Source organism: Pezoporus flaviventris, unplaced genomic scaffold (genome assembly GCF_033815535.1).
Source record: "Pezoporus flaviventris isolate CSIRO_AGI_PZ_B2104156 unplaced genomic scaffold, CSIRO_AGI_Pfla_v1 ptg000036l, whole genome shotgun sequence".
NCBI classification, from domain to species: domain Eukaryota; kingdom Metazoa; phylum Chordata; class Aves; order Psittaciformes; family Psittacidae; genus Pezoporus; species Pezoporus flaviventris.
In genome coordinates, this window is record NW_026892584.1 from 26593575 (window position 1) to 26613695 (window position 20121).

Consider the following 20121-nt stretch of genomic DNA (forward strand, 5'->3'; position numbering starts at 1 on the left):
GCAGACGCAGAAGCAGGAAGCAGATCTCCCAAGATTAACCAAGAGCCACATTTGGACCTATACAATTTGGGTTTCAGGGCCTGTGTACTGTCTGCAACATTACATTGTCACTTTTCTAACCACTGGTGAGAGGAAAAGAACTGAGACTGAGAATCTTGTAGCAAAAGGGAGCAGGGAGTGAGTCATTTATCTGGTGTTGTACTGGGATACAATGGGAAAGCAGAGGACTGAGGAAGCATGGGTGGGATTTCTACTCTCTAGAGTAGTCTAGAGAAGGCTACCTACAGCCAGTGGCCAGTAAGAGAGCGGTGCTTCAAGCAGAAGGAGGCCTAGAGGATGCAGAGTGGAGATGCTGGCAGCTGAACTCCTTTCGCACTAGACTGTCTTACTGCTCTGTTGCTGAGCAGCCGATCATGGAGAGCGACCTTTTAGTATTTAAAGTCCCTGTCCTCAATTTGCTTTGAAAGGGATGCGTTAGGTTATTTTTGAGGGAGAGTACATAAGGCTGGTAGTTGCTTCTGATCTTGTTTAAAACATCCTTCCAAAAATTTTAGGGGTTTGCTGTGATGATGAAGCTTGTGGGGGAAGGTGCAACATATTAGAGGGAAGCTGTGACATGTTCCAAGGATCTAGGTTGTGAGTTTTGATAGGGTCCTGAAGGAAGTAGCTTGTAGTAACTCCCTTGCCAAAACCATGGCTTACATTCCGAGTCGTGGCATGAAAGACACCAAATGTCTTTTACATCCCAGTTACTTATAACATGCATAGGAAATAAAGGGGAAGTCTAATATGGGAATCCAAAAGTAACATTTGGAAAGAGTAGCTGAGAGAGAGAAAGAAATATGACAAAGATCAACAGAAACTTGGGAAGCTCAGACATTGAAGGTTGGAGGTTTTATTAGCCAGGGTGTCCGGATTCAGTGGGTCTGTGGCATCCTGTCTTGTGAGCACAGGATGTGTGAGCTGCTGGGCCATTGTAGCCTTCTTAGGACACCTTGTGGTCCTGTCAGTCTGCCACCTGCTCTCTGCAAAGCCTCTCAGCCTTGTGGAGAAGTGTGCTGGTGCTGCCTTCTTGACAAGGCTTACAAACTTCAAAGCAAGCCAGTGAGCTCCTGTTGGTACTTATCACATTGCAGGCCACAGCTGAACTCCCACTGTATAAGCCTGGGTTGTAAGAGCTCCTTCCTCTTTGCAGGAGCCTTTTTCTCCTCTGGGAAAGACTTGCATTACTCTGATGATGAAAGAAATGAGCCTGTCTTCAGACCCCTCGAGTCTTTTGGGTTGTAACTGTATGAAGTCAATATGTGCCCTAGTTGCAACCTCACCCTACCAGTCCTTTCTCCTCTCTGTAAATATTGTACTGCATGTGTCTTCTATTCCACTCTCACTGCAGCATGTATGTGCTTGGTGCAAGCTTTATGTTAGTGTATTAATAAAACCTTTACAAATCCAAATAAATATCTCATTAGTGGTTGGAATCTTTAGATCTTTTCCTGCTGCAGCTCTGTCTCTCTTCAATGCTAATCAGCCACAGACATGCTCCAGTTCAGAGTTTTTCTTCTCTTTTCCTTTGTTCTCCTCAAGCATGTTGTTATGGGTAGTAATATAGTACCAGCCTGGAATTCAAGAAAATCCTTAGCAAGATGGCAGTTGGCGTATGGCACCTCTAGCAGGTGATATGCTTGCTGAAGCCATTTAATACAAATTCCTAGCTGGCGAAGTATTAAGGGATTTTCAGGAAGCAGCATTGCATTGTAAGCAGGAGTCCTTCTATGCAGAGTGGTGATAGTGATAGCTCTTCTTTTCTCAGGGCTCCAGAGAATCATCGTTTTGCCTGGGAAGGAGAGATGGAGGACAGTGTCTACAACAAGGTGACATGGAGTCCACTGGCACATCGAACTTACCATCTCAATTTTGCTCTGCAACAACTTCAGGAGCTTAAACTTCAGTCACAACAGCTGTTGGAGCAAAGCCAGGCCCGGCACCAGGTAATTAAGAAAAAAATCCTGACTGGGATGTAGCAGTGCTGACTTAGATGTGCACAGCCGCAGCCTTAGATGTGCAGAATCAACCCAGAGCCAGTACATATGGCTCAGCTTTTGTGAAGAATTAGCTCTTAGAGTGGGTTGCACTGGTATTATCTGCGCTGATTTTGATGTTTTTATGCTTTAATTCCCAATGGCTTCTTGCACTGCACTGGCATTCGCCTTCATTTGGCTACTGACATGCTGCTTACTTTAATGCACCAGTTTGGGGCATCCTCTTATAGTCCCTCAATTTTAGAACTGTCTACAGTCTCCATAGTTCTTTGTCACTTAATCTCATCACTGATGATGTGTTCCTGCTTTGACCCGAGCTCTTTTTGAGAAGTGCTTAAGACTGGGTCACTGTTGTATTTCCGTGTTTCTAAATATAAGGACTTGAAATTGTGTTGACAACTGTGTCCTGTGTCAAACAGACCCCATCAAGGCTTCATCTTGGTTAAATTCTCCTCCTCCTTAGTGTCTTTTCATACGATTTGATTCGGTTATCAAAAGAGCAGTTATCGAAGAGGAGTATGCTAAGGGGACTCAAAAATTATTTAGAAGAATCTTCATTTATTTAAGAATTGTGTTAATTTCTTTTAAGAACCTTCACTGTGCAGAAGACAGCCACTGATCCTCATGCCAGATGTAGGTTTTCTCTGCAACCCTGAAACTCTTCTTCAGACCTCCTACACATTTTGTTATTACTAAATTTAACATCTCCTTTCACTTCTTTGCATGGAACTGTCTGAAGGATATGTGACTCCTTTGTTATAATTGCAAGGATAAAAGATGGGCTAAATGTCTAAGAACTGGAGGAAATATGAAAAAGAGTTTGTATTATTCATGTTCTGAATGACACCTAGATTCAAAGAGTGGACCACTGTGTTTGGAACAGCATTTCTATCCTGTGCGGGGAAGTTTCCAAGGTTACAATGAGATCATTGATGCAGTTGTTACCTTTCTTTGCTGTTATGGAGAGAGATGTGTGTTCTTTCTTCTGAGTGATGTCCAAAAAGCTTCCCTGCTAAAGGCAAGGAAGTCTTTGAGTGAACAAACCTTCACTCAAAAAAGATTGGTCTCCATTAGGAAGGAGCTATTTGCTGGGCAGTCTGGCAGACTGGACTCCAACAAAACCAGAACACAGCTAACATGTGGAGGTCTGAACACCCACTCTCCCTCCTGTGAAGAAAATGAGTCACTAGTCAGGGTCCTTGAGAATAGGTTATAGGCAGATTGCCCTCATACTTTTCTGGGAGCGTCTTGGAAGAGGCCCTTCTGCCTTTACTCTTTGCACTGCTTCTTTCAAGCCCTCACTTAGCCATGCAGTTTCCATCCCCAAATTCCCTCACCTACAGGCATCTTTCCCCCCCTCTGAGCAGAAGGTCTTCCTTTCATCTCCGTCCAGGGGGCTCTGGGTGGGCAGCTGTGGCTGCTCACGAGTTCAGGCTGTAAGCTAGCTTGTGCCTGTGAGGAGGCTGGAGCTGGCCACGGGGCCTGGCTGAGCCCTCTTCTGATTGCTGACATTGAGCTGATGTTATTCTTGGCCTGGGGCAGAGCCATTACTCAGGAGTTTCTGTTAAAATGATTCTTTGTTAAACCTCCTCTCACCCCCACAACATCCCTCTTCTTTCTCTCCCTCCCTTCTCCTTCTGAGCCAAGCAGTTTGGAGTTGCAGTGTTGAGGCCATTGCCGCAGGGCTCAGGCTGCACTGAAGTTGCCATTAATGAAGAAAGATATTTTCTGAACATGGGGAGTTTCAGACTTTCTGAAGTGAAAAACTTCTAAATAAAATGGTTGTCTCTTGGACACTTCTCTCAGCCAGATCTCCCCTTCCAGTCACAGTTGCACTGATCCTCTGATGCCTCTCCCAGTCACTTCACCGCCCTCATCTTTATCTGTCTATTCCCTGCTCCCTCTAGTTTTCTGTCATTGACTTCTTCCTCCTGCTAGTTAGCTTCTCAGATGTCGGTTCTTTGACTTGGCCTTTCCCAAGAACTGCTTTTCTGTTGCTGCTGCTTACACACTTTCTGCCCTACATTTGTCTCCTTCCCACTAACTGCTTTGACTTCTGCCCCACCTTTTCCTGCTGGCCATCATTTGTCCTTTTTTCTTTTTAGCCAAAGCTAATGTAGTTTATTCTGACCTGCATGGTTTTACTACATTTCCTAGCCAGTGTCACCTAAGCCACCTATCTCCTGTTGGCTGCTTTTTCCCTTCTGTTCCTTGCCATGTATTGAGATCTACTCCATCCTTTGTTGTCTTGCTTGCTATATTGAAGTTCCTCAGCCTGCTCTCAACGGAAGAAACCTATCCCCCAAAACAGAAAGCCTATCACTTGAAAGAGTGTCATGATCTCTCTACTTTGGGGAATGCATGCAGGGTATCTCCAAGCCTCTTCCATGTGACTTTTCAAGTTCTTGTTATGGTTGGAAGGCAGGCTAGCTATTTGTCAGTAGCTGAAGTGCATTTATTAATATATCTGAGGACACACCTCAAATATGACATGACCATACAACATGACTACATGCCAGTCTTCTATCTGTAACAAATGTATGAGTCATATGCATATGCATAGCATGTGAACAGATTACAGAAGCACCATGATTAATAACATAGGCAAATGCTTCTGCCTGTACATTAACCAGTTCAATACGTTGCAGAGTAGCAAATACTGTGTAGGTGGAGGAAGAGGAATAATAACCAACAATTTTCATTCATTGTATGTGCAAGTTAGTTCATGCAGTGTAGTGTGGTGGAAATAGATCTCAGATGCCAGGATAGGTACTTTATTCCCTGGACAAAAGGAGAAATACCAAACTGCCTGGATGAGAACCTAACAGACAGATGGATGCACTGATAAGGCTCAAGAACAGAGAAAATACAGAACCTGAGAAAAGAGACAAAAATAGAAAGGGGCAGAGTTTGAAAGTGGAGACAAGAAACTTCTGTTGATCTGCTGTCAACAAAATGAACAAGAATTACAAAATCAAACCAAAAGACAAGAAAAAACAGGCTCATAGCAGTATTTTAATGTTTAAAAGAGACTTCATGTGACACATTATGAGCTAGATGTTAGTATCAGTGCTGCAGTTGGCAAGGCAGCTAATATACCATCATTGTTTATTCTCTAATTGTTTCCTGTACTGGAAAGATGCCACTAGCTGTTAGGGAGGTCCCTCCTTCTCTGTGTGGCTATGTTCTGTCTACTTAGCCTAACATGTACTGGGTTTAGAATTTTATGCAAAACATTTCACATGGGAAAAAAGCTAAATTAAAAGAAGGAAAGTACAGTCATATAGTGGAATGATCCCCATCAGTCCTGCTTATATCAAAAAAGTTTATGTTAAACCATACATGCATCGTGTTAATGAGTTGTGTGGTCAGCTACAATCACATTTTCAATCAGAGGCTTAAGTAGATTTCATGCTAGAAAACATAGGGCTAAATTAATGTTAAATAATTCTCTCAAGCATTTAAAAATGGTATGTTATCTGAAATATTCCTCATTTTATGAAGTTCAGCAAAATTGTGTTCTTTTAATGTATGTGACTCTTTTCTGAATTCCCTGCAGTTTATTTAGATCTGACTGGGAATGTTGAGTATTCAGGGTAATATTCCTAGTATTCCTAGAACTGCATTATTCCTGCCTGAAGACACAGGGCCTCTTTGAATGTAGCCTTAAGCATCATTAAACTGTTTTCTAAACTATTATATATTGGACTGCTGTCAGATCTGCAGTGTCTCTTTCCCTTCAGTCTCTTGTTCATTCTTGTTTTGCAGCTTTCTCCGTCAGATTGTTTTCCCACTAAATGTACTAACTGCCATTTTTCCTGTTTGAGTCTTGTGATACTGGTGAGTCAAAGTCTCAGTCTAAGTAAAGCAGAACAACTGTTCTGAAAGCAGTAGTCTGTGCTGATTTATACCAGGTGAAATTTTGTCACCAAGTTTCTGATCCCGTCACTATTATTAGAATTATGGTAACGCCCATGTGTTAAGTATCTTTCCAATACAATTATACGGTCCAATCCTTGCCCTAGAGAGGTCCCAGCAGCAAGAGAGACAAAGGAGAAGGCACCATGTCAACTCATTATAGTCTATTTTAGTCTCATTTTAAAGAATTTACTGAGGAAGACATGCTTCAGAACAGCCTGTGCATATCGTCAATTTTTTCCTCTTCTTTAAATTTCTTGATGACCCAAGATGTTCCTCTTACTGCAGTTTAGCACTATTGCAGTTAATAGTACATTTTGAGCCTGTTCTTTATTGCCGCTTTGTGAATTTTCAGCTCAACTGATTATTGCATCCAGACTAATGTAACTGAATGCATTAGTGTGTGTTCAAAATAATCACTAAACAATTTGCATGACTCCCAAGGTCTTCCAAGCCTTTTAATTCTCTGTATTTTTGCAGTGTCATCTGAGATACAGTTGCTTTTCTAAAAGCTGTGGGGTTTGTTTTGTTTGGTTTGCTTTTTCTTTGCTTTTTTAAAAACTTAAATCCTCATAATTGTTTATTGCTTATAAACATTTCAGTTCCCAGTGCTTGTGATTTGGAACTAGCTGCACAGATCTTTATGCAATACACATGTGTGCATCTCTCTGTCAGTTCTCATACACTGGTGAGTCTCTCATTGTTTTCAGATTTGGTGATCCAATTTAAACTGAATGACTGAGATGGAAATCTCAAGGCTATGTTTCATGTAAATTTTATGAAAATAACAAGCTAAGTATCTGGAAAGGGGCTTCAGCTACTGCTCCAATTAAGGCAAAGGCTGCAGCTTGAGGCCACTCCTAATTAGACAGCAGAAAATCAACACAAGAATGCCCCAAACCCATGAAAGGAGGCATAATTTGGGGCATGCTTTATATTAGATACGTAAGATTCAGCCCCGAGACGGATTCACAGGAAATGAGCTTCATTACCTCCTCTGGTCACAGAATGAACATGTTTTTGCTTGCAACGTTTGTTCCATTACTGTGCTGGGGATGGGTGTTAGATACAGGGATGGTAAGTGCCAGGAACATTCTTTCTGGTTTTGAAGATCATTAATATATCAGCTGTTCTTCAAAGTACTACCCTGCTTTTAATCATGAGCAGCCCGAGCTTAGCTGCTGCTGGCTAATGGGGCAAATATGAGACTGGGAGTCAGGATCTTCTCTGAGTCTAAACCTAGCTTTTCATATTGCTGTGGCTTAGGGGAAATCACTTTCTCTGTCAGTGCTAACATTAATCATGTTCAAGGCAGCATTAATGCTGTCCTGTCTCCCCAGAAAGTTGTGCAGGATAATTAGTTCACTAGTGCAGTACATGATTTTTTAACTAAAAAGCCTCATGGTGTTCTAATTATTTTTCAGATTTGTAGCCCCACGAACTTGTTGGGAAAGCAAATGTCTCTTCAACATCAAGTTAGATCTGCCAGTCTGGGAAGTGTGGTTCCAAATGCACTTGCAGCAGCAATAGATGTAGTGTCCTACCTGCTTCAGGACTGTCTCAGGGTTTGTTTAGGCTTCTGCTCTCCCTAGACCCTTCAGAATCCTGAGTGATGAGGTCTATCTCCTACTTTTTGAATATGCTGAAATATCTTCCCAGCCCTTTCTTTGTGCGGTCAGGCTCTGCTTTCTCCAGCTGCCCTCTTTATTTGCACAGTAGCTTCTCCTGGTTTCCTGTCCTGTCCCCATGGAGTTCACAGCAGGGCAGTATACTTTGTAGCTGAATCCAGAAGCTATGGTCTGTGTCAGCTTTCAGCCTCCTCATCCTTGCCTGGAAGGCAGCCAGAATCTCAGCACAGCATAGAGACAAAAGGCCTTTTTGGAAGTCCGTTGCCCCGAAGGAAAACATCCATGACCTTCCTTTAGGTAGGTCTCAGCCCAGCTTTTGCTGATCAGACTTTGTCAGAGCATCTATGCTTGCTTGTTTAGTCATGGACCTCCTTGCCATCGCATGGTAGCACAGGGAAGGGGTTAAGGTTGTATGCTTTGTGGACCCTTGGATCTTAGTGATTTTAATAACAAGAAAAAGAACTTACAGGAAATATCATAATGTCAAACAGAGCACAATGAAATGTCACCCCTGAAAAAGAAAGGGCTACAGTGACTTGAGGATCTCTGTCCCAACCCCGTGTGTCGGACTCTGAGATGCAAGAGACTAAGCCAAGTTCCATTTTGGTTTGTTTTGATGGGGGGAGGTGGGGCGTGATCGCTGTTTTCCAGATTTATGCGCTCGTACGAGCTACTTACTCCAAATCTGAAAGCTCTGATCAAGGTAGAGCTCCAGGGAAGGGAGAGGTTAAGAAGGATTGGGTGCCCAAGGGCGTCTTGTCAGTGAACTCTAGGTAGGAAACAGGCCTGTTTTGGCTTCTGCACTTCCTTTTCTCCCTAGAGCTCTGCCTGTCAGAAACGCCTTCCCACACACCGCTGCCCTGCCATTTGCCAGAGAATTGCGGGGGAGAGGGGCTTTTCCTGTCTGTGTGTTGAGACTCAGTCAGCCCTCAGACTGTGGTTTTCTCTGGAGCCTGGAGCCTACTCACTGTGGCTTTGTATATTTTTCACCAGAGAAGAAACTGAGGACAAATGCAGTAAAGGGCAAGGCTCCCAGGGTCATGCTGAGGTGACTGGTGAGCACTCAGCTGTTCCCCTCATCTCCCATCTCCCTTTATCTCCCATCACTGACCTCTAGCTGCCAGACTGCATGGTTGTGGTATTATTGCCTCTTTGCCTTGGGAATCTGACTGACTTCGAGGAAAGACAAGGCAGAACTCCCAGCAGGTTGCTTCCTTCTGAAAAGAGTTGAGCAGTTTGCAGAACTCCTGTGGGAACCATTCTTCACTCACTGCTTTGCCAGTCCACTGCTCAGTTCTCCAGTTTTTCAACATGTGGATTCTCTTGTTCCTGGTGATAAGTCTCCAAGATATTTACTCTCCCATCTGCTATAGGAACAGAAATATTTTCTGTTCCCTGGTATTACTGGGGATTTCCTTTGTGTCAGCTGCTGACCTAACATCCCTTTTTTGGAGAAGGTACCTGAGAGCCTTTCCATTATTCCAAGTACTTACAGGGTTAAACTGAACAACTGGCACTGTAACATCTTCCCTATAACCTTCTTCTTTTCCTTCCTTGAACTGTGTCTCAATCCCACTTCCCACGCAAAGAATTATTTAGCAAGATAAATGCAGAAAGTTTGTCAAAGCAAGAAAAGCTTTACTTCTTTGAGGATGGAGCCCACTACAAGTTGAGGATAGGATCTCTTGTTTTTTTTTAATCCAGAATAGTATTCTGTGGCAACAGTGAGCTTGTCTGCTTTCCTAGAAGCTAGTCCCAGCTTCTAAGGGAATAAAATTCAGCTCTAAAACTTGCTTCACTGATTTGACCTCTTAACTCTTCTTTCTATGTATAGGACTGTCCTTGGAGCCCTGGGTTGTCTTCATAAAAATGTCACCCCCTCTGTCAGCTCTCAGCAATATTGAGAGAGGTAATCATCGATTTCACTCTGGTATTTTCCCTTTTTTTTTCTCTTTTTTTTTATTACCAGACTCTCTTTGCCAACTACTCACAATTCAGCACCAGCCATATACCTATGCCAGCTGGCTCTGATGCCCACAAGACATCAAGTGCCACTTCTAGTATCCAGAAAATACCCAGTTTGCACAAAGTGATGCCATCCCAGAGTACGCCTTCTCAGCTGATTCCAAAGCCTCCAGCAAACCACAGGCAGGCAGTGGTCGGAAAGGCTGCAGCCCAGAGGATTTCCAGGTAAGTTTTATCTCTTCCCATTTGCAGCAGCAAGCTGGCACTGGTTCCCTCAAGAAGGAATATCAGAGAAGAACCTGTCTACGTGTGGCTGACATAGATCTTTTGGGCTGAGCTGTTCAAGATAAATCTCAGAATAACCTGAGCTGTGTGCATTGAAATAGGTATGCACTATATTGCAGTTTCATGTTTCACAATGGTAAGGTAGGTAAGACTGTAACATCATACAAACATAAGGACATAGGAACTACCAGACTGAATCAGAGAAGTATCTGATCCAAGGTGGGATTCAGTTACCTAAATACATGTTGTTAGTGACATTTTAGATGCCCAGGACTATTCCACCTGACCTTCCAGGTGCTGTTCCAGATGAGCACAAGTCTTCTGTAGATCTTGTGTTGTATCTGCCAGTCCCATGCAGATGTCTCACATAATTTGAGAGTACCCAATATGGTACTAGACATCTGTGTTTAGGCACTTGAGTCACTCCCTCCATGTTTAATCTTTGATGCAGGCTAGAATCTGATGGCTCAGAAGAGGCTGCAAAAATAAAACAACACACAAGGATTGACTTATGCCTTCAAGCACAAGTGTTGAATTTCATTTGAGGTGTTTATATTGTGCCTAATGTACTGACAGCTTTCCTCATTATCTGTAGAAGTTCTGCTTTTAACTTTTACTCAGCTTTTAGTTATATAGGGCTTGCCATTCTAAGGTAGATGGATTTGGCATATGTTATATTTAAAAAAACCCAACCCACTATGAAATGTTGCTTACTGATTGTAAGTTTCCTCCCTTTCCATTTCTTGATGTGTCTTCTCTTTTGTGCATTATGAGAGAATGTGAACAAGACTTCTGTGTTTTGTTCTTATCCGTTACTTTTCTTGGTAGCTTCGTCATCAACAATTACCTCCTCTTAAATAACAGAACTGCTTTAGACTAAATCCTTTATCAGGTCTTTCCTCATATATCCTCAGACTTGTTTCATCCCTGAATACTGAAGAGTAAAAACTGCATTCATAACTTCCTTCCTTGTACTTCATCTACAGCCGGAAGAGTTATAAAGCTTTCAGAGCAGGTTCTTGTGAGATTTCCTGATTCTGTGCTCCCTTCCTGTCTAAAAAGAGAAGTTTTCATAACAGATTGCTGATAAAAGACACTTTATGAAGATGCTAGGGCACTGTCAGCATGTGTGGATCAAATCTGGAACTGCAAGTGTATTTAAGGAGCTTGGACAGAACTACATTGGGGAAGCTTGTGTGTTTCCTGCCTGTTCTCTTGCTATCTTAAGAGATAGCACACTGGATTGACCCAAAAAAAACTATTTAAAAAGAAAAGAAGATGTTAGTAGACTTTGTCAACTCAGCAAATGCAGGTGTGAGCATCAGGTCTGGCCAGGTATATGCTGGTGGGTTTGCTATCTGATCTCTTTTATGTTGGGCAGCTCATGTTAGTACAGGTGACAGGCTGTGTCAGTGCGTTTCTCTGCCGGGCAGCTGAGATGTGTATTTGAAGATGCCGGTGTGCTGTGCTCACTTCTTGGCAGAGGAAATGTTTATCCTTGTGAGATGGAATTGCAGCTCCTTGGACAGACTTTACTTTGCTGCATTTTTGTGGTTTCTGCTCTGTGACAGGCAGGAGTGTGGGAAAACCGGAAAAAGTTCAGCACCAAAAATGCACAGAAGGGGGAAAAAAAGCAAAAGATTCCTTTAGAATTTCAGAAAACTAATCCAAGTATTGAAGGCTGCAAGGAGCCACTCCGGAAATACTTTCCAAGTTGCCTTTCAGTCTCCAGCACAAGACTCCAAACCCATTCTTGCCATTCATGGGATCTTACAGTAACATTTTTTCACTTACATAGAAAACAGCAGTGCCCAGCTATATTTCCAGCATACTGAGAGCTGATCATATCGTTTAAAAACTGCTATGTCTCAGCCTAATTTAATCCATTCATTGTTGTCAGGAAAAGACCAGAGATGCATTGACAAAGGAGAGTGAATGGAGAGAAGCCTCTGTGTCAAAGGAATACAGATTTAAGAAAAAGATGTCTTGCATGTGCCAGCCTGTTCTTTACAGTTCCTTGTTACTCTGTCTGAAGTATTCTCAGGCATTGTGTGTAGCCTCCTGTCAAAAACCTCCAGTGGCACAAACCACACCATGTACTATGGAAGACTATTTAAGAATCCAGGCAGCTGCCTTATCAGAAAGTCTATCCTGATGTGTGATCTGATTTTTTTCTTTGTTTCATCCTGTTGTACCTTGTTCCTCCTTTCTGAACCACCCTAAACACTTTCCATTGCAAATACTTTCTGTCTTTTTAATATCCTTCTACTTCTTGGAATATCTTAACATTACTTAGATTTATTGAGGTTTTGTTAACCTCAGATAGTAGTTCCCCCTGATAAGTCCTTAATTGTCTTGAATTTACTATATTTTATTCAGTTTGCCAGGGTTCTTGCATTGTGGCACCCGGAATTGTCCTTTTCAGTGTGAGACTACTATATCCTTATGTTATGACAATGGCAAATATCCCTCTCCATAATATCTAATTTTGGCTGTTTGGCTGCTTCATTTCTCTGTCAGGTCATTTTTGATTTGCTGCCCACTCTCACCCCCTAATATTTGTTGGCTGTTTTCCTGATCTCTTTCCTCAAAGAAGATCTCAGTACTATCTATTATTTCCACAAGACTCACTGAAACTAATCCCATTCTGTTGTTAAAGCTTTTGTGCCTCTCTTCCCTCTCCCCATCCCCTCCTCCCCCCCCCCCCCCAACTTTATTTCAGTAAGCCAGACCTTATTTCTCTGTCTGCTGTTGTACTGCCTGGCTTTTATTTAACATCTTAATAAAGATCATCTTTTTAAAGTTGTTTGTAGAACTTCTCCAGAGACTGGACTGTGAAAACAAGCTAAGATCAAGTTTGTCTCTTTGACCTATCCCTTTCTTGCATGTGTTGTCACCTCTCCCCTAGCTAGCACACGTGGCTTCCAGAGGAGGAAGAAAAGAATAAGTAGAAAACTCAACTACAAACAGAAATGGGATGCTGAAGATGAACATTACTGACTAATTCAAAAACTATCTACTAACTTGGACTTTTCCCTGGTTAAAACATAAAGCAAAATGTAATGGAACAGCCAGACAATTCAGTCTTGTCTTTCCAGTTCCTGGCCTCTCTTGTTTTCTCGGTCTCTCAACTTGTAAAAGGTAGTAGGTTGACTTTATAATGGATTGTGTCCAAAGCAGGCTCCTTGCTTAAGCTAATAGAGTGGAAAACTGAGGCCTGTGTTAAGGTGTGGAAAAAGACAAACTGGGAGAAATGGTTTAATAGTTTGCTCTACATTGAAATGTAGCCCCACAAAATGGTCTCATGGGGCTCCATAGTTTTGATTAAATGTGCTCATATCACAAGCAGAAAGAAAGTTTTTTGAACAGCTAACACAACAAGCTCGTCTTTCTTTCCAAGAGTCAGACTAGGTTCTTTCAACTGCTCATATTGTCACTACTATTGGCAGGTCTGTGAACCATGATGCGACCTGCTGAGAGCAACATTTTGGGACAGAGATCACAGATACGTTATTCGTAAGCTGTGGAATGAAGCAGATGTCCCTGGAAGTAGCATTTGCTGTATTGAAACTTCACGTTACAGATGACAGCATGCAAAGTAGAAAAATACATTAGCTCAACTGGGTCAGAACCCAGAGTGAACTGGTACAGGTGGGAGACAGAAAATCTCTCTGCTTTTAGGAATGACTAAGTCGTAATAAATACACATTTCTGTGCTATCATTCCTAAAGTAACTTTTAAGAAACTACAGCAGCATCAAGGAGAGCAAAGTTGAACAGCCTGTGAACAGAATTAACAGTCAAAGGAAAGATGTCAGGAAAATTCAGCTATCAACATTAGACCACTGCATATAAAGAGGAGAAATGCTAGGTATCAAAAATCACCATAGTTCAAGATGTTATGAGGGAGACAGAGAGCCTAAGATCACAGATTTTGCCAGCAATAGACTGGAACGTCACAAACTACTGGGGATGTTGATCATGTACTGAACTCCTCTGTAAATGTCATTCCCAATGACTCTATTGAGGAAGCCTTTCAAAAGAAACATTTCCTTCAAGTCCCAACATCACAGCACAAAATCTTTCTACCTTGTCCTTCCTTTGTGTATTTTGTTTGCATGGTGGCATCAGCAGAAGAGCAGAAGTTCTGCTCTATTGTAACTAGTACAGAAATAGGGTAGAGGTGATGCATTTCTCCAGGGTTCAGGAAATCAGTCCCATGGCAGGGTGGAGTCCCGACTGCAATTGGATGCGGCAATATCCAGCTGTTCTAGGACAGGCTGTCTAAGCCTGGCAATTGTGCCAAAAGTAGAATGATGGCCATAGAGTGAGCCCTATAAAATACTGTGGTTCTGCTTTGTATCCCATCTTGCCTATGTGTACTTATTCATGGGCATGCATGAAGTGTCTTAAGTGAGCCGGGTACCCACTGAAAAGAGACTAGGCATCAAGAGAGCAAGCATGTAACTGTTACTGGAACCCCTTTCACTTTTTTGCTACTGCTCTACTGTGACACAATTGGTTTTTTTAGCTCCTGAGCATCTGGGTTAATCAGGCTGCCTGCCCCTTAGACTATTTTGGCAGCAAAAGCAGTGCATCTGAGAGACATGCCTTGATTTAACACCCTGACACAGCTGGGCTCACTGGGCCTGTAGCTCTTAGCCCTTGGCTAGCCTCAGATCATACACACAGATACACGTGCACACATATCCTGTCCAAGAGCAACAAAGAGGAACAAGCCTCCCTGGCTCTGGGTGTTCACATCTGTTGCTGTCCTCTTGTCAAACCTGGGGGTTTTGTGATGTGAATTTGTTAGTGTCAGTTCTGTCCCCCGCTGAACCATTAGATGTGTTGGTAGCATCCTATAGCAATAGGTTGTTAAAACAAAGGTGTTCAAACTTTAGTTAGGCAAGTATTTCTTTGTCACCTGTGGAACAAGAGCATCTTCCAAATTTATAGTAGGCTGGGCAGCTTAAGGCTGGTTTAGTGCATGAATTAAGGAAGTCAGTATCAGTTTCAAGGAGGGGATAACTGTATAGAGAGAAAAGGACAAAATGACAGATATTTAAGTGGAGGGGACAGTGAGGGCTGTTTTTGTTGGTATTGAAGAAGAAATGGAGAACATAACAGTGGATTGCATTAGAGAAGTGGAAGCAAAAATAGCACAGACATTACAAGCAGGAAACTGAGAAAGGCAGTAGGGTTTCAGCCAATCCAAGGAGGAAGACAGTGGAAAGGGATTAACTCAGTTTAAGCAGTGAGTATGTTCTGGCACTGGAGCTTCCATCTGGACAGCAGAGATGGAAGAGAGGTAATCTTAGTGTGGTGGGAGATCAGTGACTGGAAACCAGATCTGAGAATGAGCTGTGTGGAGGTGCAGGTTGAAACTGCAAGAATCAAGGTGCACTCTGTGTAGGCAGGAGAAAAGAAAGGCAAGTTCATAGAAAGTTTATTTTCTAAACATAAATTATGCTTCCAAAGTAGAAGTGTGACTGTTCCCTGTTTGGGTTTTTTTGTTGTTGTTGTTGTACTTGCTGGCATTCTTGATGACATCTTCAACCACTAGTCTTATATTCTGCCTACAAAAGGGTGGGCTTAATTTGACAGTTGTGTTAACAAAGTGGACAAGCTAATTATGAGCATAGAATACCCATGTATGAAGCATTAAGATCCATCTGGATTCTCAGTTCCCAGAAGGACCATATGGTGTCAGCAGCAAAAGAAACCATAAGTACAGATCAAAAATTCTCCCTGAGAGACAACAAATATAGAAACAGGCACCTCATTTGACAACAGCATTTCAACTTATGACTGACTGAAGTAAGGAGTTTTGTTTTGCAAATGTTGTATCTGCATCCCCCTTCCTTCCGGTATGGACTCCAATTTATTTCATTAAAATCCAACTGACATATAAAATACAGGAGTCCTTCACTGGCCTTTTAGCTGCCAGGAGCACCTGGATTGCTGGCAGCTTGCTGACTTTGAAATCTGAAAGCAAAAGGTTTCAGACAAAGCTATAGAAACTGCATGTGTGCCTGGGTCTGTTAGTCATCAGGGCATCCCGTGGGGGTTGGAGAGTACAGTGCTCTTCTGGAGAAAAGCTCACAGTAACTGTAATGCTGTAGAGCTGCATGAGTGAAGAAGGACTCTGGCAGAGAGGCAGAAGTGTGCACACAGAAGTCTGGATTGATCACTGTAGAGTTGGGCAGGGAGGAAGAAAGGCAGGAGGGATGTGGAGGAGAGAACAAACCGGAATAGATGGATCAATTATCTAGATTTTAAGGACATAACAGGTCATTGTAGTTATATAACTTGGCCTTTCCTTGAACCGTTTTCTATGTAGGAGAGCATGGTCTCAGTTTGGTAATGAATCTTTATAAGAGTTAAAAGTAGTGCAGTTGTACTCCACAGAATATAGTTTTACTGTAACTCAAACGCTGAGATTTTGCATAAAGCATCTGTTTGAGGACTGGCACTAGACTACTGGAGACTAAATGCAATGTCTCAGTTTCCAAGACAAGTGAGAAATCTTTCCTAAATGAGCTGTCTCTGCTGAGACAAGATGCAAAGACTTTTGAATGTGGCGTATTTTGCCAGCATGTGCATTTTTGTTCTAAGATTGCTTAATCATTTTACTTCATATCACTGGAATAAGGTAACCACAGCATTACTAGCAGAGTTGTACTTCGGTGGTCCAGTGCCATTTATTATCTCTTTTATCCTCCAGAATCAGCTTCCAAGGCATGTGGGATAATTAAGTGTTTTAAACTCGTGGCTTGAGTGTTCATCTGTCTTGCTCTGCCGTTCTGGAGTCAGTTGCTGTCACCGCTGTTTTCATACCATGTTGAGGCACAGCTTTGTAGCTACAATCCCAGTAAGGTTATGCAAATTGGGAGAATTCTCTCTTCTTTTTTTTTGGTTGAGACTTTCATTCTTCCTTGGTATGTCCCTTATTATCTCTAATTTGATGCTTTTATCTGTTAGGGTGTCTTCCATTGAAAGGCAGCTGAACCGATTCCAGAACAGTGATGCATCCTGTGAGCCAGGGACAAATTCCACAGGTGAGTTCCAGTGCCAAAGACCAATAAAGTAGGGGTGGGTATGCTGGGATGCTTTCAACTTTCTCAAGAACTGGCAGGGAAAAAACTTTCTCAGCAAGAAGAAGAAACACAGCTGCCTACCCTGCAAGTAGTGGTTCCTAGGTAACAGCCTGGGTTCAACTGTGCAGGGAATTTATTCCCCTGGGATTAAAAAGACTAAATAGAAGGGAGTGAAGGCTGAGTTTCATAGAGTTGGAAGAGTAAGATCCCTAAAAATGTGGCTGGGAAAAAATACTTGGCTAACATGGCTCTGCTTTGCTTTAGGCTTTGGCTCAAGATGCTCTGTTGTTTAAGCCTGGCCTGTAATAAAGGGCCAGGACATTCTTTACATTTTCCTTCTGTCTTGCAGAAAAGCCCCTCATTTCACAAAGACATAGTTGACCCTTGTAAATCAGCTGCATAGTGAAGTCAATCAGTAGAGGTGAAAGTTTCCAAAGGAAAACCACTGAGACTTATAGAACCAAATCTTCATCATTCCATAGTAGCTAATTAATTCAAACAGGTTTATCTGCTGTAAATGAGTACCTAATCCATTTTTCATTGATGCAGACCTATTTGCAGGTAAAGTGTAGTCTTGAGGAACCTGCATTACCCATGGCCCACAGTAATTTATGATAGTGCTGCAATAGAATATATGGACAAATTATGGCCTAGAATGCTTTAAAAAATGTTTCTTACTTTCTGTTTTGCTGTGAAAACCCTGAAAACGTGATTTGAGCATTACTAAAATGCAGTGATCTCTGTGTTTTCACAGGCTGAAAGAAGAGTTTGCATAGGAGTAAACTACCCAATTTCTCTCTTGAATGTTTAGCTCTGAAACTTAGAGATGACATTTCCATTATTAATGTCAGTGATTTTATTGCTGATCCTCTAGCGCAAACATTCAGTTAATGCACTTATCATACAGATCCAAACTGCCTCCCACACTTTACCAGCTGCCAAGAGCTCCAGTTATCCTACCAAAAACTGTAGAGGGTGAATGGCCATAGTCAGTAAAAGACCCTACAGCACATAGGAATATGACGGTATAGGAATGGAATATAATGGGATTATAAAAATAAATAAAATCATCAACAGTGTAGTGTATGTATAGTTGACACAAAAGTTCTGGTCTCATGTGTAGACTAAAATCAAGCTGAGATTTTAGTACAGTAAATGAAGCAAGTTTACACATAAATTTAGAAGTAAATGTAAAAATGGAGTTCTGAATATATTGACAAAACTGGTTTGCTGAGTAGACTTACATGTGCTCTGAATTCTGTCTCTTTTTCAGTTTTAAGACCACTTTCACAGTTGCCCCTGTAATTTTAACCTCAGTGAGAGTCCCTCCATCTCCTCTGGGTGTTGTTGTAATGTATCTCTGTGATATATGTAGGTAGCATTTTTCTATCCTTCCCTGTTTCTGTGAATATTTATGCACAGCATGCATGTCGATTGTTCATAACATTAATGACAAAAACAACAGCCAGAGCAGCAGGAAGAATATAGGCTAGATAACCCTAGTTCAGTGTAGTCATCCTCTCTGGGAATACTTGTAATCCAGTGAGAACTCAGAATATCCGCTCATGTTTCCTTGTGTAGGACTAGGCTAGCGGCGCTGTACTGAAATTACACTCTGAAGCTGAAACAAAGGATGTGAGGATGTAGAAACCTAGTTTGGCTAGGAACAGGCTAGCAGAACCATGGTGGGTGGGTCACTCAAAGCTTCCTTGTTGCTAGAAGAGGTGTATCGCTCCCAGAACAGTGCTAAATATTGCAGTGATTTAACTAACTTGAGGAAAACGTTTGTTCTTGGAAACTGGGGAATAATACTTTCTTCAGCTTTGCACCAAGCCACTGGTATGCGTCAGAGGCTGCTGTGCCCACTCTGTGCGTCTCAGAAACTACTCTGGTCCTTCCTGTAGGAACAGCTGTTTTTCTTCTTCACTCTCTCCATTGATTACTTATACTAGGGCCCTGATTCCCCTCATCAGCAACTTATTTGGGGTTGCTGTTTGACATGTAGTTAGCATCTTAGATACCAACTAGAGGGGCTGGAGGCACAAGTCAGCAAGCAGATTACAGAATAAACTGTAAACATTTAAAGATAGAAGGCTGTGAAAAGATGCAGAGGTAAAAGAGGAACCAGGAAGAACCTTTGTATAAACAACATATGAAAGTTAAAAAATGTCAGGAGCTTGAATAGGACTCTAGCAACCTATTTGAGGATAGCCATTGAACTCTGCAGAGAAACCACATAGAGGTGTCATGAATGATCTAACCAAAAGTAAGGATGATAATCAAAGGAAGAGTCAGCCAGTATGCAGAATTTTAACCAGATTGTCCAGAAAACAGTTCACTGGTGGTTAGTACTACAGCTGTAAAAGAGCACCAGTTGTAGATAGTGTTGTACACTGGGCTGAAGCTCTTAAGGACAAATCTCTTTGAGATGAAGTAAAAGGGAGAATAAAAATCAGCATACCTGGAAAGCAGCTCAGGATTCTGAAACAAGCCATGACTACAATGAAAGTGTGACTGTCTCTTATCCTGATGGCCTCATCCTCATTTCATGGAGAGGCAGAAGTTGTGTGTGAGCTGCGTGCCACTGGTATAATGAGAAAGAAGGCAGAGATTCTCATGAGTATCTATAGACATAAATCTGACAGCTATCATCTGGGGTTATTTGCAGTGTCTAAACAGTCAGATTCCTATCAAAGTTCCTGAAAGTTTAACAGGGTTTATTCTATTAAAGAAATACTGAGAATATCTACCTCTAGGGAACATTCTGACTTGATTTTTCGCTGAAATTCAACACCTAGCTACTAGTGGGGTTGTCAGTCATTCTGAACATACAACCATTATCACATTGCTTTTTTTATTCTGTGTTACTTTGAGGGTCCTTCCACATTACACTGATTGTTTCCTGCTTCACAGAAGTTAGCAGTTCAATTAGTGTTAGTGAAATAGGGTGACTGTGAACTAAGAAATCAATTCGCTTTTCCAAGTCTGCTTCAGAATATAGCTTGCTAAATATCTTGCTAAGCTAAGTATCATGGTGGATTATCCATTTCCAGGTTGTCTTTATGAGGCTGTGTTTGATATGGTGAATTCAGATGATGAAGGAAGGAACCTACAGGCTGGTCATTTTTGTGCTGTATATATTAATAGCGTAAGGTGTATGGAGACATTTTGCCATATTTGTTCCTCT

The 20121-nt window shown here is 41.9% G+C and overlaps 1 protein-coding gene across 1 annotated transcript in view; it reads left to right on the forward strand.

The window, feature by feature from the left end:
• Window positions 1–20121, forward strand: part of TTLL5 (tubulin tyrosine ligase like 5) — a 132544-nt gene that overhangs the window by 105665 nt on the left and 6758 nt on the right. Inside the window, 3 exon segments of the mRNA XM_061463629.1 lie at window positions 1811–1988; window positions 9555–9775; window positions 16819–16895. Of these exon segments, the coding sequence (XP_061319613.1) occupies window positions 1811–1988; window positions 9555–9775; window positions 16819–16895 (476 nt within the window).